Source organism: Bos indicus x Bos taurus, chromosome 2, assembly GCF_003369695.1.
Source record: "Bos indicus x Bos taurus breed Angus x Brahman F1 hybrid chromosome 2, Bos_hybrid_MaternalHap_v2.0, whole genome shotgun sequence".
Taxonomy (NCBI): domain Eukaryota; kingdom Metazoa; phylum Chordata; class Mammalia; order Artiodactyla; family Bovidae; genus Bos; species Bos indicus x Bos taurus.
Genome location: NC_040077.1, coordinates 121,515,432 through 121,541,922, shown reverse-complemented (window position 1 = coordinate 121,541,922; position 26,491 = coordinate 121,515,432). Strand labels below are relative to the sequence as shown.

Sequence of the window (26,491 nt, the reverse complement as noted above, 5' to 3'; positions counted from 1 at the left end):
GCTATGGTTTTTCCAGTGGTCATGTATGGATGTGAGAGTTGGACTATAAAGAAAGGTGAGTGCCAAAGAATTGATGCTTTTGAAGTGTGGTGTTGGAGAAGACTCTTGAAAGTCCCTTGGACTGCAAGGAGATCCAACCAGTCCATCCTAAAGGAGATCAGTCCTGGGTGTTCATTGGAAGGACTGATGTTGAAGCTGAAACTCCAATGCTTTGGACACCTGATGCAAAGAGCTGACTCATTTGCAAAGACCCTGATGCTGGGAAAGATTGAGGGCAGGAGAAGAAGGGGACAAGAGAGGATGAGATGGTTGGATGGCATCACCAACTCAATGGACATGGGGTTGGGTGGACTCTGGGAGCTGGTGATGGACAGGGAGGCCTGGCATGCTGCGGTGCATGGTGCTGCAAAGAGTCGGACACGACTGAGCGACTGAACTGAACTGAACATCTCAATTTGGACTGGCCAACTTTCAAGTGCTCAGCAGAGACAAGTGGCTAGTAGCTACCACATCAGACGACTCAGATAAAGATCACTTTCTCAGGCTACAATATGTATTAGTTGAAAAGCAATAATAAAGGCTTCTCTGGTGGCTCAGCGGTAAGGAATCCACCTCCCAATGTAGGAGACACAGGTTCGATCCCTGGTCCAAGAAGATCCTACATTCACAGACCAACTAAGCCCGTGCCCCACAGCTGTTGAGCCTGTGCGCTCGAGCCTGGGAACTTCAACTGCTGAGCCCACACGCCACAACTACTGAAGCTCTTGCATCCTAGAGCCTGTGCTCTGAAACAAGGGAAACCACTGCAATGAGGAGCCCGAGCACGGCCACTACACAGTAGTCCCCGCTTGCTCCAACTAGAGAGAAGTCCACACAGCAATGAAGACCCAGCACAGTCAAAATTAAAGTAATTAACTAATTTTAAAAAGGATAACAAAAAAAATAGAGAAGGAAAGTAAAGAAAGAATGGAAATTAAGAAATATGCTTATAAATAGTACACAGGCCAAATAAAATGAGTAGTAAAAATTATGAAATTCTGAGAACTGAATTATAATAAGAAAGGTTATATAAGAGAGTATGTGGATGCAGCTAATATGATCATCAGAGGTTCCTTTGTAACTTTAAATGACTTTATTAGAAACAAAATATAGAAAATTAATGAACCAAGCATTATTCTCAAAGTATAATAAGAATAAACGGAAAGAAGTGTGACACTGAAAACAAATATACAACAGACAGGGTCAACAAAACCAAAAATTGGGTCTTTGAAAAGACTCAAAAAGCAGACAACTCTTTGGCAACAATAAGGAAAACAGGGAAGGCACAACAAGACAAAATTTGCAATGAGTAATCATGATATTAAAAAAAATTAGAGGATTTGTAAAATACTTTATGCCAACATGCAAGTAAATTTGAAAACTCAGATTAAGTGGATGCATTTCTAGATAGATATAACTTACCAAAATTGACTCAATGAAAAATTTTTAAAAAACTGAATAAACACATAAGCGTAGAATTAATTGACTCAGTAGGGGAGGATTATCTTCCCTAAGAAAACACCCGTCCAGATCTTTCTTTAACCAGTGATTCTACTGAAATGTTCAAAGAACAAATAACTCCAATTTTATACAAACTGCTGCAGCAAATGGAAAAAGAGAACACAGTCTACAATTCATTCTTTGAAGCTGCAAAACTGAATACCAAAACCTCACAAGGACAGTATGGGAACAAATCATTTCAGGCCAGTTAACTAACTCATCAATAGAAACACAAAATTTCCAAACCAAATACTATCAACATGAAGACATAAACAAGAAACATAAAACACATCATTATGTTCTGGAAACAAACACAAAACATGTTTATGTTTTCAGAAAACATAAGATATAACATGATCAATTGGGGTTTATTCTGGAAATGAAAGACTGACTTAACACTTAAAAAATCCAATTCTTTAAATTTACTAATATTAGTAAGAGAATAAAAAATCATATTATTTCAAAACCTGTAGAAAATTATTTCTTAAAATGTACTTTCCATTCATAACAAGCAAATCAGGAATAGAAGGGAGTTCCCTTACAAATATATACTATATATATTATATAATACTATATTATATAGTATATATTATTATATAATATAATATATTATAATGATATATATAAATACAAATATAGCAAATATACTGGTGAAATGGTGACCACATTCCCCTTAAAATCCAGAACAAGACAAGGCTCCATGCTATCACCACTTAAATTCAATGTTATGCAGGTCTACACAATACTATAAAGGTCTCAGCTAGCACAATAAGGGAAGGGAGTAGGGGAGATGTAAGAATTGGAAAGGAAATAACAAGATTGTCATTATTTGCATGTTTCATGACTGTCTACATAGAAAACAAACAAAATCCTAATAGATAAATTATATAAATAAAAGACTTCTGCAAAATCTATTGCATTTTATATACCATCAACAGCTAGAAACTGCAGTTTTAAAAACTACCATTTTATAGTACATCAAAAATACAAAGAAATAAAATGAGACATTATATGCTTTCAAATTAGTCTGCTTCCCAAAAAATAAAAAAACTAATAAAAAAGAAAGATAATTTTAAAAAGACCAAAAAAAAAACAAACCCACTAAAAACAAATTAGTCAGCCCAGAACTCTGAATCTATACCTAATCAAAGCTCCAGATTCAACCACCACTTCACAGAAAATATAGAAAACAGAGGATCAGGTCTCACTATTCCACAGAGATGCAATAAGGTACAACTTAGCAAATAAACAAACAACTTAGTTTCTTCAAAAACAGACTTCAAGAGACTTAGAGAACAAACTTGCAGTTGCCAAGGGGGGAAGAACGAGGGGAAGGGATAGTTAGGGAGTTTGGGATTAACATGTACACACTGCCATATTTAAAATGGATAACCAACAAGGTCCTACTATATACCACGGGGAATTCTGCTCAATGTTACGTGGCAGCCTGGATGGGAGGGGAGTTTGAGGGATATATATATGTATATACATATACGTGTGCTATACGTGTATGTATACTATACATATATACATGTATGTATACTATACATATGTGTATATACATACATGTGTGTATACTATACATATGTGTATGCTATAAATGTATGTATACTATACATATGTGTATAGTGGAGTTGCTCTGCTATACACCTGAAACTATCACAACATTGTTACTCAGCTACACTTCAATATAAAATAAAAAGATGTTTTTTAATTTAAAAAACTTTTAAAAGTTCAGAAAAAACAAGATTGGAAAGAGACCTGTGGGTTACATGTGCATGTTCAATTGTCTCTGACTCTGTGACTCCATGGACAGTAACCCCCCAGGATCCTCTGTCCGTGGGATTTCCCAGCCAAGAAAACCCGAGTGAGTTGCCATTTCCTCCTCCAGTGGATCTTCCTGACCCAGGGATTGAACCTGCATCTTCTGCGTGTCCTGAACTGGCAGGCAGATTCTTTACTACTGAGCCACCTGGGACTCCCATCTATAGGTTAAGAGAGGCTTAAAAAGCGTATCAACCAATTCTAACATACAGATCCTATTTAGACCCTAACTTAAAAAAACAAAGTATAAAAATAAATGATCATCTTTATGAGACTACTGGAAATTTGGATATGGCTACAGTCCATGGGGTCGCAAAGAGTTGGACACGACTGAAGCAACTTAGCCTGCGTGCACATTCACAGCAGCATACTTACAATGGCTATTAGGTGAAAATAACCTAAATTTCCATCAACAGATGAGTGGATAAACAAACTGTGGTAAATACATACCATGAAAGGTTAATTCACCCTTAAAATGGGAATGAAATTCTGACACATGCTACAAGATGAACCTTGAAGACATCATGGTAAGTGAAATAAGCCAGACACGTAAGGACCACTATTGTACAACTTCAGTTATGTGAGGTACCAAAATAGTCAAATTCAAAAAGACAGAAAGTAGAATAGAGGTTATGAAGGGCTGGGGGAAGAGGAGATTGGGGGGTTATTTAATGGGTACAGAATTTCAGCCTGCAAAGATGAGAAAGTTCTGGAGGTGGATAGTGGTGATGGCTGTACGACAATGTGAATGCACTCCATGCTGAACTGTGCACTGAAACGTGGTTTTAAAAGGGAGATTTTATGTTACGTATGTTTCATCACAATAAACAATTTTTAATAATTAAAAATTTCTGGGACTTCTCTAGCAGTCCAGTGGTTAAGGCTTCGAGTTTCCACTGCAGGAGGTACAGTTTTGATCACTGGTTGGGGAATTAAGATCCCACATGCTGTGTGGTGTGGCCAAACAACAACAAAAAAAGAATCTCTACCTATCAACAGACACCATAAAGAAATCAAAATATGAACTTTGGGAAAATATATTTGCAAAACATATAACAGGCAATGGAATAGTATCTAAAATACATATTTAAAAAATACATTAAATACATGTATTAAAAATACATACTTTATTTATTTATTTAAAAAACTCCTACAGATCAATAAGAAAAAGTTAAAACAACCAAAATTTTTTGGCAAAAGACTTAACAGAAAATACCAGAATTTATGCCAAGAGTCTCCTCAGTAATAGGGAAATGAAAATTAAAACAACAGTGAGGCACCATAGCATATCCTCACTCCGGCAAAAATTGAAGTTTGATAATATCAGGTGTTGGTAAAGATATGGGGCTACTAGAATTTGGCACTGCTGATGGGAGTACAGACTATTTTCAACCATTTTAGACACATCTGGCACTAAGTTGAAGACATGTACACTCTATAACCTAGCAATTCCACTCCCAGGAATATTCCATGGAGGCATTCTTGCCCATATGTACCAAGAAACATACAAAACTGTTCATCACAGCAGCACCAGATGTAACAGCAAAAAACTGCCAACAACCCAAATGCCCACATGGAGTCAAGGAATAAATAAATCATGCCATATTCATGCAATAGGATACTTGCTGCCAATACCTAGGATCTGTGTGATCTTGGGAAAGTTACTTAACCTCCCTGTGCCTCAGTTTTCTCGTTAGTAAAATGAGGATCATACCAGTTATCAACTTCCTAGTGTCAATGCAAGGATTATTACCATTATTCAAGGCTCTTAGAACAGTGCCTGGAAGACAGAAAGCTCTCTCTGTAAACTCTGATGTTGTTAAAGATTCCTTGGTTCCTGTCATTGAGAGAGTCTCTCCTGGCACCTGACCACACTTCAGTCTCTCCAATTCCCTTTAAACAATGTTCAGTTCAGTTCAGTTGCTCAGTGGGGTCCGACTCTTTGCGACCCCATGGAATGCAGCAGCCAGGCTTCCCTGTCTATCGCCAACTCCCGGAGTTTACTCAAACTCATGTCCATTGAGTCGGTGATGCCATCCAACCATCTCATCCTCTGTCGTCCTCTTCGCCTCCCGCCTTCAATCTTTCCCAGCCTCAGGGTCTTTTCCAATGAGTCAGCTCTTTGCATCAGGTGGCCAAAGCATTGGAGTTTCAGCTTCAGCATCAGTCTGTCCAATGAATATTCAGGACTGATCTCCTTTAGGATGGACTGGTTGGATCTCCTTGCAGTCCAAGGGACTCTCAAGAGTCTTCTCCAACACCACACTTCAAAAGCATCAATTCTTTGGTACTCAGCTTTCTTTATAGTCCAACTCTCACATCCATACATGACTACTGGAAAAACCATAGCTTTGACTAGACAGACCCTTGTTGGTCAAGTAATGTCTCTGCTTTTTAATATGCTGTCTACGTTGGTCATAACTTTCCTGCCAAGGAGCAAGCGTCTTTTAATTTCATGGCTACAGTCACCATCTGCAATGATTTTGGAGCCCCCCCAAAATACAGCAATGTTATGATCACTGATCTTTCCCACCTCCTTCCTCCCCTCGGACCCTATCCCACCTACTGCTCCTCTCCTGCAATGCTCCAGGCTGCCTCCTGCCTCTGAGCTTCTGCATGTGCTCTGTCCTCTTCCTGGGATGTTCTTCCTATGTCTCAGCCTGCTGCACACCCACTTTCTTTGCCCAAACCCAGCTCCGACAGCACCCCTTTCTGCTCCACCCTACCTCCAAGCCTTCCCTCTCACCCCTCCCCAGGGAAGACTCAATTGTCCTCTGGGGATCTGGAACATGCCAGGCATGGCATGTTCTATCTGCATTTCAATTCTGGTTACTTTGTCTCCTCTCCCCTGAACTTTGAGATCCTGGAGGAGCACCCCTGTGTGCTGAACATAAAGTCCCATAAAAACCTAAATCCTGGACAGACCTAGAGATTGTCACACAGAGTGAAGTAAGTCAGAAACAGAAAAACACGTATCATATAATATATGGAATCCAGAAAAATGATACAGATGAACTTATTTGTAAAGCAGAAATAGAAACACAACAGTAGAGATTAAAGTTATGGATACCAAGAGGGAAAGCACTGATGGGATGAACTGGGAGACTGGGTCTGACATACATACACTACTGTGAAAAAAAGAAATAACTGAGAACCTACTGCATGGCACAGGAAGCTCTGCTCAGTGCTCGGTGGTGACCTAAGTGGGAAGGAAATCTAAGAGAGGATGTACAAATACGTATACCTGATTCACTCTGTACAGTAGAAACATAACATTGAAAAGAATTACACTCCAATAAAAATTAATTTAAAAGAATAAACAAACTGCATTCTCCCCCGGGAGGGAAAAACGTCTAAATCCTGTAGCTAGGCCTTTGGCAGCTGGGCTCAGGGCACAGAGTGGAACTGAACAGGCCGGGATTCAAACCCTGACTTCCACCACTTACTTGCTGTGTGACCATGAGTGAGTCACTTAACTTTTCTGAATCCCAGTTTTCTTAATCAGCAAAATAAGCATATTAACACTGAATTTTCATGCTACTATGAGGATTAAACGTGAGGTGATGACCTATGTGAAGCTCCTAGTATATAGTAAGCACTTATAAGAGCTATTCTTCGGCTGTCCATCTGCTGGAGACATGTGCCTCCCTCACACACCTCCTGATACTCTGTAGCTGCAGACAGGGTACCTGAGTGTGAGAGCCTAAGGTGGGGCCAGAGGAGCTGTGTACCTCCTGAACTGTGACGGGTAGAGCAGGGGGCCCTGGCAGAGCTGCCTGTCCCACGCCTCCTGGTATCCCAGCCACAGAGTGGCTCCAGATCTCACTAACCACCCTGGGGGTCAAACCAACTTCTCCACCCTCCTCCAAGAATCTCAATCTCAAACCAAAAGAACACAACACAGCCAGCCTCTCACACCAGATTCCCAGTAGTTCTGGGGCCCAGCTGATCCCTGACATTTCATAGAGGAGGCAACTAAGATTCAGAGAAGAGATGTCTCTAAAGTCACTCAGTTGTAAGAAGCAGAGCCTGACCTTGAACCTGTCTATCTGCTCCTGATATGAGCCGAGCTGTCTCCAGGAGAAGGTGCCAGAGCCCTGAGAGGGGATCCAGACCAGCTGGGCACTACGCCCACACCTGCCCACACCCTACTCAGCCTTGGCCTCAACCACCTGCCCATCCCTGTCGCAGCACAGCCTCCATTCTTCTCCTGCAGCTGGCACCAGTTGCCATGGCAACCGGTTGGTTGGGATGCTGTGGGATGAGGGACCATGTCGCAGAGTCAAGGATGGGACTGAAGCAGAGAGCAGCCGTGGGTTGCTTCCTGTCAAGACGGGCAGGCACCTGCCTCCACCACCAAACTCAAACACCCCCTCAAAACACTGCAGACCCAGGAATCCCAATTGTGGGCATCTGGCCCACATAGATAATCTGAAATGGGGAGAAGCCAGATGCACAGGGGTTCACCCTGGCAGTCCTTGGAGAAGGACAATGTATAGTCAACAACAAGTAACATTTCTGAGTATTTTTCTTGTACCAGGCACTGTGCTAAATGCCGAACACAGGACATGTCATCTCACCTGCCCCTTACCACTGCCCAATGAGTAAGTAATTTATTACCTCTATTTTACAGATGAGGAAATTATGCTTGGAAAGGTGAGGCCGCTTGCCTAGGTCACATTCAGACAGCAGCAAAGCCAGGCCTGAATGCCAATCTGTCAGCTTCTGAGCTTCATGCTCTTAACTACACGACAGTGACCAGAAATGAGAAAAGCAAGTCCCAGCCCACCCTCTGGTCCCAGCAGTGCCTGTAGACAGACATGATGCAGAGTTCAGGGAAAGCACAGATTTGCCAACTTGGAAACGTCTTCAAACTCTAAAGCATCTGAAAATCAAAGTAGAAGTCCCAGAACAATGAGGCACGGCATGAGCCTACTTATATATAAAAAGGTTCGATCAATATAAGATGTTCATATATGTATGCTGCTGCTGCTGCGTCGCTTTAGTCGTGTCCAACTCTGTGCGACCTCATAGACAGCAGCCAACCAGGCTCCTCCGTCCATGGGATTTTCCAGGCAAAAGTACTGGAGTGGGGTGCCATTGCCTTCTCCATCATATATGTACAGAAGTTCATAAAAAAGAAGACTGGAAGAATGCTAACCATTAATATCAAACAAAGGGCAACTGGGTCAGGAGACATTAAAAGGGATTTCCTCATTCTATGTCAACAAATTCACTGTAGAAACAATTTTTAATACCTAAAAAATCAAGTTATAAATTTTGATCTGCATGATCCCATTTCTAGGCAAAGAAAAGATATATATGTACATGAAAAAGATGGAAGAAAGGATATATACACCAAAATGTCAACAGGAGATAGCTCTGAATGTTGTTGGCATTATGGGGATTTTTATTTCTTCTTTAATTTCTATGATAAACATGTATTCATTTTTTAATTAAAAATGAACGTTTTGAGTGATATTTACACAGATAATGTAATAGCATCTCTAATGTAATTATAGTATCAAATAGTGATAAATCACCACAGGCATTTATCACCACAGCTCATTGGTTCCTATCCTAGTTCAACTAATTTGCTTGTTTGACCTTGACATACTCACTTTACCTGTCCGAGCCTCAGTGTCTGCATCATTAAAATGGGTATATAGCAACAGCATCTTCTCTGTAAGGGTGTTAGGAGACTGAAGGTAAGTGCTTGGGAACAGTGCCCAGCATGTAGTAAGCATGCCAGGGGCCTTTACTACTGCAATGGTGGTGGGAATGTGCATAGCAGGAGTGCAGTAAGCATTCTGGACAGACTGCCTGGGTCTGCATACTGGCTCTGTCCTTTACCAGCTGTGAGACCCTGGGCCTGTAACCTCACCTCTCTGGGCTTCATGTGAAGACTAAATCAAAAGCACTCAGCACACAACACATATTCTATAGAGGTGATAAAAATTCAACTATGTGACTATGATATATAAAATAGATAACCAACAAGGAGCTACTATATAAAACAGGAAACTATACTCAATATTTTGTAATAACCTATAAGGGAAAAGAATCTGAAAAGAACATATATATACATATATATTCAGTTCAGTTCAGTCGTTCAGTCGTGTCCGACTCTTATATAATTGAATCACTATGCTGTACATCTGAAACTAACATGATGCTTCAATTTAAAAAAAATTCAACTATGTCAGAAATATACATCAAACACAGCAATGCCATCTTCTGCCCTTGGTATATAAACATATTGACCATGATTATTTATATTAATAAAATGACAATTATTAGCATCAATAAAAGAACAATGGAAAAAGGGAAGCAGTGAATACAGGGAACATGGCTAGGGACTGACTCCCTTGCTGTGTGAGCTTGGAAAACTTTGTTAACTTCTCTTAGCCTCAGCTTCCCCTGGGAATATAGGGCTAATGCCTATCTCACAGGACTATTGTTACACTCAAGGAAAAGCACATTTAACATAAATAGATTTACCTTGTGCCTTATGCTGTGCTAAGTACATTATTTCACATCATCATCTCATTTCTCCTCAAAACAATCCCATTAAAGTGGAACTAGAATTCCCTTTTCACACATGAGGAAACAGTTTAAAAAATATTCCAGGGCCACTCAACTAGGAAGTGGGCAGAGATAGGATTTGAACACAAGACTCACTGACACCAAAAGATAATGATGCCCTTCCCATCCCAACCTCTCAGAGTCAACTTACCAGTCTGGGGCCGCTTCCTGGGCTGGATTCTTCTGTTTGGTCCTGGTTGGAGCTGTCTGGCCATCTGTTAGTGCCCTGATCCTGGGCACCAGGCACTGGGTCCATTTTCAACTGTTTAGCACACTTGGAATTTCTCTGCCTCATGGATGGGCCTGAGCTAGCCTTGCTGGCTACAGGCTCCAGGAAGCTGGAGGGGGTGTCACCAAGTCCCTGCCCTGGCCTCCCCCCAGACACTGGTCGAGCCACGACCTCCAGCTCCTCCTGGTTGTGTGAAGCACCATGGCCATCACCATCACCAGGCCTCATGATGTGCTCAGCTTCTTGCTGTGCTGTGGAAGCCTTTCCAGACCCTCCCAGGCACAGCTCAGGGCTCTGGAGAGGATCCCGGGCAGCTAGCTGAAGTGACGGTCCTCCAGTGGGCACAGGGAAGCTCACAGGGTCACAGGGGCTGCCTGGCGGGGTCCCACCCCTTACAGTGGGCAAATATTCAAACTTCTCAATCCCTGAGTCACAGTCCACCCAACCTCCACCTGGGTGTCCAGGCCCAGACCCAGTGTCCTTGCAAGAGAGAGGACTGCACGGGCCTCCCAAGGACGCCACGTCAGCACCTTGCAGGGAGTCTCCCACAGCCTTGGGCTTGTCCCCACTCTGACCAAGCCATAAGAAGCTACCTTCCTGACCCTCTGAGGGGGTCTCAGACTTCCTGCTTTTCTTTCTTGCCCCCACACACCCACTACAAAGATTCCTGGGACAACTTCCAGCTAAGACATCGTGCAGAATAATCTGGACCCTCTTGAGGCCCTGAGCCCTCCCCTGGGCAGGCTCTGTGGGCAGCTGACGGCGGAGCCTGGAGCTGGGCACTGAATTCCGGTTCTGTCCCACAGTTTGCAGCCCCAGGACCACTGGATGGGCCGTGGCCTCTGGGCTAGCCCCAGGAGCACCCACTGCCTGGGAGCTGGCACCTTGACAAGACTCTTCCCTGAGGACCCTCTTCCCACTGCCAGCACAAACGGGGTCCCCCGAGCTCTCTCCTGACAGGTCTGGTGCCAGGCCTGACATGGAGCTGGTTTCTTCCATGTCCTCCTGGAAAAGCCCAAGGCTGTTGAGGGGACTGAGAACGGGGTCCTCTGTGCTGGGACCCGCTGCAGCTGCCTCCTGAGACACGTCTGTTCGCCTCCAGGGGCCCAATACAGAAGGCAGGCCCTGTGAGGAGATAAGAGGGGAGTCTGACCTGCTGGCCCACTCAGGACACCAGGCCAATGGGAACCTCAGAGGCAGTCTCCCTTATAGGTGGCACCTCCAGGGCACCCAGGAACCACTGACATAAGCACCCCAGCGGGACACACTGCCCCAGGTGAGGGAGGGGAGGCCTGTCTTCAAACAGGGTTGAGCTACAGCCACCTTTTATAAAGTCTTCCCCTCTTCTGAGAGTTCACACATTTGCTTGTATGAGCTTTAAAGGCAACAGTTATCATTTATGAATTATGTACTTCTGTGCATTATTTCATTTCATGCTGGCAGCCACAGGCGAGGAAACTGATATCCAGTGGCTCGCCCAAGGCCACGCGCAGATAAAAAGTGGAAGACCCGGGATTCGGTCCCCGAAAAAAAGCCCAGCGCTAAACCACTCATGTTAATTGTCCATCACCCTCACATCGGGCCGCGCCTGACAGACATTCCCAATTACGTTCCCAGCCTGACCAGGCAGTCTCCCACCGCTCAGGGAACCCAGAACCCACCGACCCACTCGCTCTCACCTGGGGTCTGGGGTCTCTGGGCTCCCCTTCTCGGGGTTCGACACCCAGGTGTAAATGGGCTGAGATCACATGATGCCAAGAGCCCCCGAGGGCTGGGGGCGGAGTCTGTTGATACGCAAAGGGCGGGACCTCGGGCGTGCTGGCGTCGCTGCTCCGGCAGAGGGCGCCCTCTTCCACCCAAGGGCTTCCGGGAGGAAGTGCCTGACGAGAAAGGGCCTTGAATGCCTGCGTGAGAGTTTCATGTTGATCCTATGGCAATGGGGCGTTTCTGAAAGTACCTGAACCTCTAGAGGAATATCAGAATCAAATCTAGATTTTTTCCTCAATTACTTATTTTAATTATTGTTGTCTCAAATATAATTCACGTAGATGAACATGCAACACCCAACCCCAACAGAAAGTTTAGAAATTAAAACCTAAAAATGTCTTCTCACTTGCCCAGCTCTTGGGAACAACTTTCTTTCTTTTTTTATTCATGTGACTATGAATAATATACTCATACTTCTATTCCTTGGTTTATTAATGTCTTTGTTGTTCAGTCGCTCAGTTGTGTTCCTCTCTTTGCCACCCCATGGACTGCAGCTCGCCAGGCTAACAGTATCTATTGACTAACTGCTGTGTGATTTCATTACCAATCCTTCCTCTTTGCTCCTCCCCGTTTTTATCTTTTATATTTATATGTTTTTTTGTTTTTCGACTAGTTGCTATTACAGTCGTCCCTTTGCCTGGGGAATTTGGTTCTCCAACTCTCAGGCACACCAGAATTCTGGAATCCTCAAGTCCCTTATACCAAATGGCATAGCCATTGTATGTAACCTATGTACATCCTCCCAAATACTTTGTCATCTCTAGACTGCTTATGATTCCTTGTACAGTGTAAATGCTGTATGAATATCTTGCATGTGCTTAAGAAATCCAAATTTTGCTTTTGGAGTCTTTCTTGAAATTTTTAAAAAAATATTTTCCATCTGGGACTTCCCTGGTGGTCCAGTGGCTAAGACTCCACACTCCCAATGCAGGGGGCCTGGGTTTGATCCCTAGTCAGGGAACTAGATCCCACATGCGATAATTAAGAGTTCCCAGGCTGCAGCTAAAGATGGTGGATGCCACAAGTAAGACTCAGTGCAGCCAAATACATTTATGTATCTTTTTTAAAAGAAATGTTGCTGACTTTTTAAAATAATTAATTTATTCCTGGCTGCTCTGGGTCTTGATTGCACAGGTTCTCTCTAGTTGTCGTGTGTTAGTTGCTCACTCATGTCCAACTCTGCAAAACCATTGACTGTAACCTGCCAGTCAATCAATCATAATCCTCTGTCCCTGGGATTCTCCAGGCAAGAACACTGAAGTGGGTTACCATTCCCTCCTCCAGGGGATCTTCCCCACCTAGGGATAGAACCCATGTCTCCTGCATTGGCAGGTGGATTCTTTACCACTGAGCCACCAGGGAAGCCCCATTTATAACATTATGACTATGTAAATACTTTCACTGCAGAACTAGAGATTTGACTGAGAGGTAGATGAAATTCCCCAGCATGAAACTTGTGCCATGTGAGACCATAAGAAGCTTCCACTCAATGGGATTACTACATTGTTAGAATTAATACATTTAAATATTGGGTTGACCAAAAAGTTCATATGATGTTATGAAAAAACCCAAACAAACTTTTTAGCCAATCCAATAAAGATGTTGGATGTTAAAAACATTATGTTGAATTTAGAAAGCAAGAAAATGTTAATGAAGGAAATTGAGTGCTGGGTATATGGAAACTCTCTGTACCAATCTTCATTTTTTCCCCCTCCAAATCTAAAACTCTTCTAGAAAATAAAATCTACTTTAAGAAAAAAAAAGGAAGCTGTAGTGTGATCCATATTGAAAACTCTCATTATATGGCTGTCAAGGTCACAAATGAGGTTAAGAGGTGAGATTGGATGTTACCAATGACCACAATTACTGCTCTAAAGAAAAATTTTTGAAGATGACTTCCCACCGTGGAATGTCCTGGTCCTGATGGCAGAGACATGGACCAGGGCCATTAAGACCAAGTAGACTATTTTTCTGGCCCATTTAGATAATGAAAGTCTCCCACAATTGGACAAGGAAAGGAGAAGCAGAGGTATCACATGGCATAGAGGATAAAAGGGCAATGGTGACTGATACAAACAGTGCTATTTCAAGCCAAGGTTTCCATACTCTGTTACGGAAAAACCCGAACAAACTTTTTAGCCTATCCAATATCTCAAAGACATGATGTTGAATTTAAAAAGCAAAAATATGTTAATGAGGGAAACCGAGTGCTGGGTATATGGTCTAAATCCTTAACCTATATTAATCCTATGTTTACCTCTTTTAATTTACCTTTAGTAAATTGGTTTAAAAACCCAGCAGGTCTCACTGTCTCCTGATATTCTAAATGTCTTGTCATACAAAATGATCAAGGTACAGTTTTGCCAGGTTTTGGCCCAATGCCCAATGAACTGTTTGCTGATTCCTCCACTGATTCATGACATCTCTGATGTATACCTTGTTCCCAATAATGCCTGGGTTTATTTCTGGATTCTTTCTTCTGTTCTAGTGATCAGGTTGTCTATTCCTAACTAATATGCCATTATTTTAATACTATGGTCTTCTGATAACATCTTAATACCTCGGGGGCAAGTCCTATCCCCAGCTTGGTTCCTATTTTTCATAATTGTCTTAGCTGTCTACATACCTTTATTCTTCCATATGAATGGTAGAACCATTTTTTCAAGTTCCCTGAAGAATTCTGTTTGGATTTATACTAAAATTTCATTGAATGTACAGATTGGGGGTATAACTGAATATGTATAATACTGAGTCTTCTAACCTATAAATTTGATTTATTTCTCTCCATACTTTCAATTCAATTTTGTGATTTTTCTCCACCAAAATATTGTGCATTTTTATTAAGTTATTTTGTGCTCTGTAATCTTTGTTGCTCTTTTTTCTTCTTACTTTTCCACTTGTTTATTACCAATGAAAAGGAAGACAGTTATATTTTGTGGACTGTGTATCCAGAAATTTTGCTGAACTCTCTCATTAATTGTAATATTTTTTCTATTGGTTTCTTATAATTATATGTACCTGTGTGATCATTAAGTCTGAAAATAATGACAATTTCATCTTGTATTGCATTAGAGTTATAGTTCCCTTTTTTATTTGATATCTTTTATTTAGACTGCATTTTCATTATATGTCATATTTCTTTTTCTAATCTTCCTGCATTGTGTAGCACTTGTAGTGCCATTTTGAATAGATGCATGGGAATTTTTTTTTTTTTACTTAAATGGTAAATTTCTAAAGTTTCACAATTTTTGCTGTAGACTTTTGGTAGGTAATATATATTACATTAAGGAAATTCCCTTCTGTTATTATTACTAAATACTGTTTTCACTAATGAGGCAAATTTTATTGTATGTTTGCTCCACATCTTTTGATACCTTTCTACCTAAAACAATGCAATAAAATGCATTGATAACATTTTCTAATGTTGAACCATCTTTGCATTACTAATACAGTCCTTAGCTAAGTATGATTTAAAAAAAAAAAAAAAACGCCACCACATTTGATTTAATACAGTTCAGCAGGGTTTTTGCATCTATGTTTATAAGAAAGATAGGTTAAAGATTTATTTTCTTATTCTGCCTTCTCTAGTTTTAGGGTCAAGTTTGTACTAGTCTTATAATATGAATCAGGTAGATTTCCTTTTTTTTATAGTATCTGTAACATTGTATGAAGATTTTCTACTCCTTATAACATTTGGTGAAATTCACTGGAAAATTATATGGTGCCACTGGCCAATGAGACATTTTACTACTAGCTTGATTTATTAAATGACTATTGATCTATTCAGTTCTTTTTCTTTTTGAACCAATTTTAGTAGTTTATGTTTTATGTCTATCTTATCTAGATTTTCAAATTTATTTATTTATTTTTACATGTGCTCCCCATCCAGAACCCCCCTCCCACCTCCCTCCCCATCCCATCCCTCTGGGTCATCCCAGTGCACCATCCCTGAGCACCCTGTCTCATGCATCAAACCTGGACCAGCAATTTGCTTCACATATGATAATATACACATTTCAACACTACCCTCTGAAATCATCCCACCCTCGCCTTCTCCCACAGAGTCCAAAAGACTGTTCTTTACATCTGTGTCTCTTTTGCTGTCTCACATATAGGGTCATCATTCCCATATTTCTAAATTCCATATATATGCATTAATATACTGTATTGGTGTTTTTCTTTCTGGCTTACTTCACTCTGTATAATAGGCTCCAGTTTCATCCACCTCATTAGAACTGATTCAAATGTATTCTTTTTAATGGCTGAGTAATACTCCATTGTGTTTATGTACCACAGCTTTCTTATCCATTCGTCTGCCAATGGACATCTAGGTTGCTTCCATGTCCTGGCTGTTGTAAACAGTGCTGTGATGAATATTGGGGTACATGTGTCTCTTTCAATTCTGGTTTCCTCGGTGTGTATGCCCAGTAGTGGGATTGCTGAGTCGTATGGCAGTTCTATTTCCAGTTTTTTAAGGAATCTCCACACTGTTCTGCATAGTGGCTGTACTAGTTTGCATTCCCACCAACAGTGTAAGAGGGTTCCTTTTTCTTTGCACCCTCTCCAGCATTTATTGTTTGTAGACTTTTTGATAGCAGCCTAGGTTTTCAAAGTTGTTCATAGTACGGCACAAAGTTGTTCATAGTATTCCCATGAGTCAAAAAAAATCTCTGTTGTATCAGAGTTATCATCCACTTTTCATTCCTAATACTGTTTATTTGTGCTTTTTCTCTTTCTCTCTCTCCTGATCAGTCTTTCTATGTTTTGTTTTGTTTAATAATTAGATTTTTGTTTATTTTCTCTGGGCTTTTGTTTTGTTTTTGCCATTGTATTTTCTATTTCATTACCTTCTGCTCTTTCTCTCATTATGTAATTTCTTCTGCTTCCTTTGGCTTACTATTGTTCTTTTAATTCCTTCTCTTTTTATGACTTTAAAAAAAATATTTGTGTATTTGGCTGCACCAGGTCGTAGTTTCGGCACGTAGGATCTTTTGTTTGCAGTGTGTGAGATCTTGTTCCCTGACCAAGGATTAAACCCAGGCCCTCTACACTGGGAGCATGGAGTCTTAGTCACTGGACCAACAGGGAAGTCTCCTTTTAATTCCTTCTTAACCTGAAACTTCAGTCATTTTTTTTTCTTGTTTTTTAAAAACAAATTATTTATTTTTAATTGGAAGATAATTGCTTTAAAACGTTATGTGAGTTTCTGTCATTACATCAACATGAATCAGCCATAGGTATACACATGTCCCCTCCCTCCTGAACCTCTCCCTAAACCCCATTCCATCCCGACCCTCTAGGTTGCCACACAGCACCAGGTTGAGCTCCCTGCGTCACAGGACAAATTCCCACCGGCTATCTATTTTACATAAGGTAATATGTTTCAATGCTACTCTCTCAATCCATTCCACTCTCTCCTTCCCTCACTGAGTCCACAAGTTTGTTCTCTATGTCTGTGTCTCTATTGCTGCTCTGCAAATAGTTTCATCAGCACCATTTTTCTAGATTCCATATATATTCGTTAGTATATGATGTTTGTTTTTCTCTTTCTGTATAACTTCACTCTGTGTATCAGACTCTAGGTTCATCCACCTTAGTAGAACTGACTCAAATTCGTACCTTTTATGGCAGGGTGATATTCCATTGTATATGTGTACCACAACTTCTTTATCCATTCATCTGTCGATGGACGTCTAAGTTGCTTCTATGTCCTGGCTCTTATCCATGTTAGGGATCTAGGTTGCCCATTCCTGTATCAAAACCTAATGCCCAATGATCAGAAGTAAAGTTGAGGTGGTCATGCTGACTGTGTATTTTAATTGTACGTCTGCATCTGGCAGCAGGCTTTAAGTCAGAATCTTCAGAACAGGTAAATGTTGATGTTTATCACTAAAGCCCATCTTTGCTCCTAAGTGTTTGTGCCAACTTACACTCCCACCAGTCATTAGGAGAAACCCCCTAATGACTCTGCATCCTAATAGGTGCTATTTTTTCACTTCTTAATGACCACTTCCTTTTTAATTTAATTTTATTTTATTGAAGTGTAGTTGATTTGCATTGTTGTGTTTATTTCTGCTGTATAGCAAAGTGACTCAGTTATACATATATATAATACATTGTTTTTTAATATTCTTTTCCATTATAGCTTATCAAAGGACATTGAGTATAGTTCCCTGTGCTATACAGTAGCACCTTGCTTTTTATTCATTCTGTATGTAATAGTTTGCTTCTGCTAAGCCAAGCTCCCAGTGCATCCGCCCTCCACTCTCCTCTCGGCAACCACAAGTCTGCTCTCTATGTCTATGAGGCTATTTCTGTCTCATAGATAGGTTCATTTCCATTTTTGACCACTTTCTAATTCTTAGTACCCTGCCTCTCACTCACTTTCTCTCTCTCCTTCTTCTTCTTTCTTTCCTGCAATACATATGTGTTTGGGGCATATATTTCTTTTCCATTTTAAAAGAAAAACAAATCTTTTGTTTTTTCAAGGAGTAGTTTGTTGAGAGTGTCATTTGCTACAGAAGGGCCTGGAAATATATATATATATATTTTTTTTCTTTTTTTGACCAACCTACATGTAGGATCTTAGTCCCAACTAGTAATTAAACCCATGCCCCCTCCATTGGGATCACAGAGTCTTAACCACTGGACCACCAGGGAAGTCCAAACCTGGAAATATAAAGACTAAATAAGAAAGGGCCCATCATATTACACATGTGGAATCTGAAGTATGATACAAATGAACTTATTTATGAAACAGACTCACACACAGAGAAAACAAACATGGTTATCAAAGGGAAAGAGGGTGGCGGGGGGTAAATCAGGAGTTTGGGATTAGCAGATACAAACTACTATACATAAAATAAAGAGACAACAAGGCAGTACTGTATAGCACAGGGGAATACATTCAATTTCCTGTAAAAAGCCATAATGAAAAAGAACAAGAAAGAGCCTGACATGGAGCCCAGGGGCATTGGTGGCTCTAGCATGGGAATGACTCTGTCATAGAAGGGAATGAAGCAGGAGGTTTGCTAGCAAAAGGAAGGGGAGGACTGCAAGGTCAAGGGGAGAGGACTTCCAGGAAAATGAGCACTGAGTTTATGGCCAAAGGAGAAGGAGCCAGGGAAGAGGGGATGATGGAGACACAGGAGCAAGGAGCTAGCTCAGTGTTGAGAGCATATGAGCATTACAGCTCTCTCCTTTTGTGCAAAGAGCACTCACTTTAGAGCTGGACAGACATAGGTTCAAATCCCAGGGCTGCCATTTGAAAGGGTGGCAACACGCTTAGCAGAGTGGTGTGAGAATCACGGAGCACCTAAACCAGTAGCCACTCAGTGCTCGGTGCTTCTTTCCCTCCCTTCCTTCTCCCCAAATGTCTGAGGCCCAGACTAGATTTGGAAGCTGGGGGGTGACCCTCGGCTGAGTGGGCTGCAGGGCCAGAAATTTCCTGCATCCGAGGAAGGAAGAGGGATGGGGAGAGCTAGGGCCTAGAGCCTAGCGGGGGAGAAGCAAAGGGGTTCCTGAGAACCAGGGAGAGGCAGCGTGCTGATGGGGGAGACCTTGGTGCTGTATGTATGGCAGGGAAACTGCCACTGATTGAGGGCTTGGGGGCTGGGCCTTCCTGGCTGGGCACCAGCCAAGTGAGTGGATGTGGAACCCCAGCACAAAGGGCTTTGTCTTCCTGGCCCAAGAGGTGCCATCTCCGCTCCCAGCCTGCAGCCAGCCGGCATGGCCCAAGCTGGCTTCCTGCCCCACCTGCCCCTCCTCCTGCATCTCCAACTCCGTGTCCTGAGGTCCATCCACCAAGTCCTCCCAGCCAGAAACCTAGAAGTCAACCCTACCTCTCATCAGCCATAAGGTCTGCCAGCCCCACCTCTCCCTCTGCTTCTCCTAGCAGTTCCAGGGCTGGGGACCTTCCCCAGGCACCAGGCAGCTCTCCCCTGGCAGGATTCCCTTCAGTCAATTACTTGACAGGCTGGGCTTTGACTGTCCCATACACCTCTGGCCACCACACCAGAGGCCACTACAGATTCAACTAGGGGGAAGGTCTCAGTCTTGACTCCCTGAGATGGACTGATTTTTGTCAATTGGCTTCTCCAGCTGCTGGGGAGGGGCAGAGAGGACAAAGTTTCTTTTCCATGGATACCTTTGTGCATTTTCTTCAATTCTGGCTTCTCAATCTGAAGGACCCAGGGAAAGAGGGGAGGCAAACCCATGATGGGAGAACAGACGTCCCTGGGAACTAAGCTTCCCCAGAGGCACACCCTGCATGGCTTCCACCAGCCGGCAGCAGCAGAAGTCAGTGGGGCGGCTCACTCAGAGGTCACCGTGCCGTCCCCTCCAATGAACTTGGCCTGCACGGGCCTCTGGGTCACCATCACTCCACCTCCTCCCAGCTTCCTCGATTTGCTGAAGGACGAGTTGTGGACTCAAGGACTGGAAAACCAGAAGCAAACCCTTTGGGCCCCAGGCAAGAGATTCTGGAACACAAGGCATCAGTTCTGTGTCCTGAGGCGCGGAGTCATCTGAGGACAGGCACCACGGGACTTTGCTGAGGCTGCCAGCTGCTGGGACCCCGGCCCCTGGGACCTCCTCTCTGACTCAAGGTCATGCCCTGGACACTGTGAACTCTGCAATCCTGGTCAAGGTTGCTGGGCACTGCCGGACCTCTGACTGAGCCCTCCTAAGATGCTCCTGAACCTGGCTGCCCCTGTAAGTTCCAGGCCGAGGCCGAAGGTTCTGGATTTCCTGTGCCTCTGAGCTCCTAGCAGCGGAGGCAATCGCTGGTCAGACGCTCCAAGGCTCCTGATCCCCAGCCTGCAGGGTCGTGGACGGACGCAGCCGATGATAAACCAGAGCCATGGCCGCTCAGGTGGACATGCTTGTGTTTATGCAAAGCTACTGGCACCTTGCCCAAGGCTGCTGATGCACACACATCGTATCAACGTGACTGCTTATCATTGTCGACCTTCGTCACCTGGCTGAGGTCACATTTGTCAAGTTTCTCCACTGGCAAGGTTTCTCTGCGCCTCCCCCGCCCCCCCCGCCCCACCCCCTGTACTCTTAGGAAGGCAGCCACCGTGTGCAACCCACACGTAAATACTGGGGAATTATGCTCCATTCCTTGAGGGCAGAATGTCTACGTAAATTGTTTGGAATTCTGCATGGGAGGTTTTTCTCTCCTTAATCATTTATTTATATCATTTATTCAATCATGTATTTGTAATCAGTAAGAACTCATGGGTATTTATTGTGTGCTCTGGGTTGTAATCCAATGCTACTTTATTTTCTTTTGTTGCTCAAACTGTTCCCGTTTTGGTCACTGGGAGCTCTTTCAATTGGCTCGCGTGTCCCTTTGACATTTGACACACCCCCATTATTGTGTGTGTGTCAGGGGGCAGGTATATTTTCTACCTCCTTGGAGACTTTTGATGTCAGTTATCAGATGCGGCTGAAACTCAGAATGATCCCGCCCCCCTTTTTCACTGGCCCCAGCCACTTGCTACTGCGCCTCTGACTGTAGGAGACCTCAGAGTTGCTGGACAAACTGAACTTGGGACCCTGCCCTTTCCTGCCTCCCCAGTCACTGCCCTGCAGAAACAATGCCCTTTCCCCTGGCTGAGTCTGTCTGCCAGTTTCGGCCCCAGAAAAGCTTGGTGACCATAGTGACATAATTGCTTTCCTCAGTGTGTGTTAATAAACATATTTAAAGAACAAAACAAAATAAAAATTCTGCTTCCCTATGATCTTTGCAACCTACCTTATCATCTTCATTCCTGAATGTCAGATAAATGTTCTTTTGCTGGAAACTGTTTTTATGACCTGCCCTCCCATCTGGTCACAGTAGCCATCAAGGTCTTTGGAATCAACCAGACTCAGATTTCAATCCAAGTGGCCCTGAGCAGTCACTTGACCTCTCAACGCATCAGTTTTCTCATTTGTAAAAGAGAGATAATAATAGCCTCCAAATAGCTACCACCGAATGAGCCCCTGATCCATGAATTAGGTGGTAACTCACGAAACGCATTTAATACTCCTAACATACATAGAAAGTGCTCAGTAAATGGAAGCTATTCCCACTGTTACTAGTGGGAATCTTCCTTTGTCTCCCTCTCCCCGTCTCTCCCTCAAATCCGTCGTCTACTCTACAGCTCAGACATGGCCGTATCAGTCTTCCACTCACAATCTTTCCAGAAACCAGAATTCCAGAACCACTCACCATCCCGGGATTGACAATCTTCCAGAATCTTGTGCTGCTCAAGCACCTGGCCTCATCTTCCTTGTCAACCTAAATCCCACCAGACTCTCAACTGTTCCCCAAACAGGCCTTGCACTTCAAACGTCTTTGCCTTTGCCTGTGTTGTTCCCTCTGCCCATAATGCTCTTCCAGGCTGTCTTATCTGGAGGCTGCCAGGTTGGAAAGAGTGTGGACTTAGAGTCCCACAAAACTACGTGTGATCTTCATTTGGACCCTGGCTCTGTAGCTTATCAGCCAGGTAGCCTCGAGCAAATTCTCTAACCTCCCTGAGTCTCATTTCCCTTACTCATAAAATGATGATAAAAATATAGTCATTTCATAGGAATGTTATAAAGATTTCCGTAGATAATCTACATGAAGCATTTTGCATAATGGCCAGCACACACAAAATGCTTAATAAATGGTCCCTGTCTCTCTTCTAACTAAAATCAGGCAGCCAGGAGTTGCCTGCTCTGCTGTTCTCTGTTTATTGATGGATTCAAAACTAAAAATAGAACTGCAGCCTTGGGGAGTAGGTCCTTCCAGAGCTGGGAATTGATGCTCTTGGTACCACGGATGGAGAAGGAGCCTGCCTTTCCCTCTGGGGGCTACTCAGAGAAACACAAATCTTAGTGCCTCCGGCCTTTCTCCATTATTTCCAGGGCAGGCCTGTGGAGGCTGGACCAGCCCAGGCTGACAAGCTCTCCTAGCAGAGGGCTCTGCGGTCCCACAAGCTGGCTTCTAATTCCAGCCTTGCCATTCACGGGCTCTGTAACCTTGGGATGACAACTTGCTGTCTCTAAGAATCATTGTTACTGTTAGCCCGGGAAACTGACAATGGTAATAACCTAGTTTGTAAAAACAAATGGGCTTCCCTGGGGGCTCACATGGTAAAGAATCTGCCTGCAGTGTGGGAGACCTGGGTTCGATCCCTGGTTTGGGAAGATCCGCGGAGAAGGGCATGGCAACCCACTCTAGTATTCTTGCCTGGAGAATCCCCATAGACAGAGGAGCCTGGCGGGCTACAGTCCATGGGGTCTGTAAAAACAAACAGCTTACCACACACAGAGGCCTTGAAGCCAATGACTGCCAGCTCTAGGACTTTGGGTAATGACTCCCCTGTCTGAGACTCAGTTTCCGTATCTCCGAGATAGGCACAGTAGTTTTGACCCTCCAAGGCTTGTCATGTGGGTCTAGAGAAGCCAGGGACAGCAGCTGCTGACAGCAGTGGCACCTGATGGGAACCTGAGTTATCCAGTGGTGCGTTTTCCCACCTGAGAGTTGTAAGGAGCTGAGACAGAAATTTATTTGAGCTGTTTGTAGCTATTGATCCACCAGCCTTGGAAAATGCAAAGAAATGGATCCAACAGAAAAACACCTGTCTTTTGCTGCTAACAGGCAAGCCCTGCCAGTGAAGGGACCACTTGTGTGTGATCGACTTCCCCTGCTGTCAGTTCATGCTCCAGGCGAGTTGTCTTGTCTCCCAGAACAACATGCTGACTTAACGAAAGCAGATCCTGAATTGCAGACAGGAGCCCCCATTTTCCCTTCTGTAGTAGTAGTCTTGTTTTGGTATTGTTTTGTTTATTCATTTATTTTTTATTTTGGCTGCGCCAAGTCTTCGTTGAGGCACACAGGATCTTCAGTCTTCATTTTGGCATACAGGATCTTTAGTTGTGACATGTGGGATCTAGTGCCCTGACCAAGGTTCGAACCTGGGGCCCCTGCATTGGGAGAGCAGAATCTTAGCCGCTGGACCACCAGGGAAGTCCCTGCAGTGGTCCTCTTAATAGTGAGGTCAAGGACATGCCTCCGGCTTCCAGGGGCACTGAGCCTGCGTTCTTTGATTGATTGATTGATTATTTTTGGCTGTGCTAGGTCTTCATTTTTGCTCACAGGCTTTCTCTAGTTGCGGTGCACGTGAGCCCTCCTTCTTCACAAAGACACAGACGTACGGGACTTGGATGGCCCACAACCTCCAGGCCATTCATACATACTGGGTTGTTTCTGCCCTTCTTCCCTTTCTGGGACGGTCCAGTCAGGCTGTAGCCCCTCCCTTATTTCTGACCATGGGATAGATACAGAATCGCACGATGATAACATTAACGAAAATACACAATCCCATCACCTAGCAGTCCTCGGGGCAGGAGGATAGTGCAGAGATTGCTGCAAGAGATCAAGAGCCCGGGGCCAGGGCACCACATGCAAAGGTTTTCCTCCCAGCCACCTGCAATCTTTGCACCTGAAAGGAAAGGAAATTGTGTTCTTCTTCACAAATGAGGAGACTAGATGGTCTTCTCAGGCCAGCAACCCAGGAGGACTGGTCCCACAAGGCAGGGGCACTGACCCCGCAGCTTCTAGGATGAGATGCTGCCTCTGGATCCTCACTCTCCTGCGTTCAGATCTCAGCTCCACCACTGGGGAACTCTGGGCAAACCCCTTGGTTTTCCTGGTGTGTGTATTTATTTGTTTGTCTGCATATTCACAGTACTCTTGCCTGAAGACGATGGGGTCCACTCTGGCCAATTTAAGTGGAAAGAGAATTTAATTAGGGATGTTAGGCTCATTGGACGATGGACAACTCAGTTCTAGATCCAGCTCAGGAGCATCTCCAAGAAGCACACAGCAGAACTGAACTGATGGGGGAACTGCTGTTGCCATCACAAACCCAGAGACCAGTCCTGCCTTGGTCACCATCCAGGCCAGCAAAAGGTGTGCTCCACACATAGCTGCTCCCACACAGCCTATCTTCTGGTTGATATCTCAGGAGGATGAGTGTGATTGGAGGAAAGTAGATCACATGCCTATACCCTACAAGGAGAGATGACTTCTGCTTTGGGAAGGAGAAACTTAAGATATAAAGGCTAGTCAATATGTAGAAAAGAATTGTTTTTAACTGTTAGCCAGTAATGAATGATAAACATTCAGTACACCCTTCTTGTCTGTTTCCCCCTACCTTGAACAAAAGCTCTGTGAAGCAGGTATTATCTTGAACGTCTTGCTTTTTTTCTTAAATTTAATGTATTTATTTTTAATTGAAGGATAATTGCTTTGCAGTATTGTACTGATTTCTAGCAAACATCAACATGAATCAGCCATACGTTTACCCACGTCCCCTCTCACTCGAACATCCCTCCCACCTCCCCCCGATCCTACCCCTCTAGGTGGTTACCGAGGCCCAGTTTGAGTTCCCTGAATGTCTTGTTCACCTCTGTATCTCTAACACCTAACATGGAGCCTGTGAGGAATACACAGACTAAAGAAAGTGTGGGCAATGAAAGAACACCTGTGCTTTGAGGCTACTGGCCAGATTACAGTCTCTGGTTGGGGGAGGGGTACAGCTTCATGCTTTTGGGAAAGCTACTCCTTTTCTTTTTAAAAAATAATGTCACTTATTTATTTTCGCCTGTGCCATGTCTTCGTCGCTGCACAGGTCTTTCTCTAGTTACAGTGCAAATGTTTCTTGTTGCTATGGCTTCTCTTGTTGTAAAGCATGGGCTCTAGGTGCTCAGGCTTCAGTAGTTGCGGCCTCCAGACAGATTCTTCACCGCTGAGCCACCAGGGAAGCCCCAAAGCTGCTCCTTCTTTGTGGAATACCCATTCCTCCCATCCATGGGATTTCCCAGGCAAGAGTACTGGAGTGGGTTGCCATTGCCTTCTCCGTAGCAGCTTAGCAGCATTCCTCCCCAGCCCCTTACCTGATGGTGAAGGTGTCTTCATCTCTCATTTCCCAGTTTTGTCTCACCTCCTTCTGGAGGCCTTCCTTGATTTACAGCCCCATCCCTTACCACTGCCATTATCACCACTGTCACCACCCTGGGGATGCCCTGGGGTAGTGGTCAAGAAGGCAAGCTTTACACCCTGGCTGGCTGATTTCAAATACTGGCTTCAGCTCTTACTAGCTGCTGGAACTCGGATAAGTCTTGTAATCATTCTGAGGATCATTTTCCTCATCTATAAAAAGGGGTAATATTAGTTTTTAAGTCTCAGAGTTGTTGTGCTGCTTCAATGAGAGAGTGAAAGCAAATTCTCACAACAGGGCCTGTTGCAGAGAAACAACTCAGACCACTGCTGATGCTGGAGCTGGCGCAACCCTTTCTGTTCATGATGAGGTAGCATCTTGGTTGTGTTCATGCCTGTAACATCAACTTAACTGAGACCGTCTGGAAATCAAGAACTGGGAGAACTTTTCCTCCCTTGCCCCATACCTTTCCATGTGGTTTATCTACCATGTGGTGTTTGTTGGGTAACTGATGAACTCAACCAAAGAAATGACAAATGCAAAGGAGGCTTTCCTGGTGATCCAGTGG

General features: G+C 43.6%; 1 protein-coding gene across 1 annotated transcript in view; it reads right to left on the bottom strand.

The window, feature by feature from the left end:
* The window catches only part of SPOCD1 (SPOC domain containing 1), a 40,113-nt gene extending 19,791 nt beyond the window's left edge, over positions 1 to 20,322 (bottom strand). Inside the window, exons 1-3 of the mRNA XM_027554217.1 lie at positions 20,261 to 20,322; positions 11,857 to 12,040; positions 10,100 to 11,302 (exon numbers count right to left, since the gene is read on the bottom strand). Of these exons, the coding sequence (XP_027410018.1) occupies positions 10,100 to 11,302; positions 11,857 to 12,040; positions 20,261 to 20,322 (1,449 nt within the window). The remainder of the gene's footprint in view (positions 1 to 10,099; positions 11,303 to 11,856; positions 12,041 to 20,260) is intronic.
* Between the last annotated feature and the right edge of the window lie 6,169 nt (positions 20,323 to 26,491).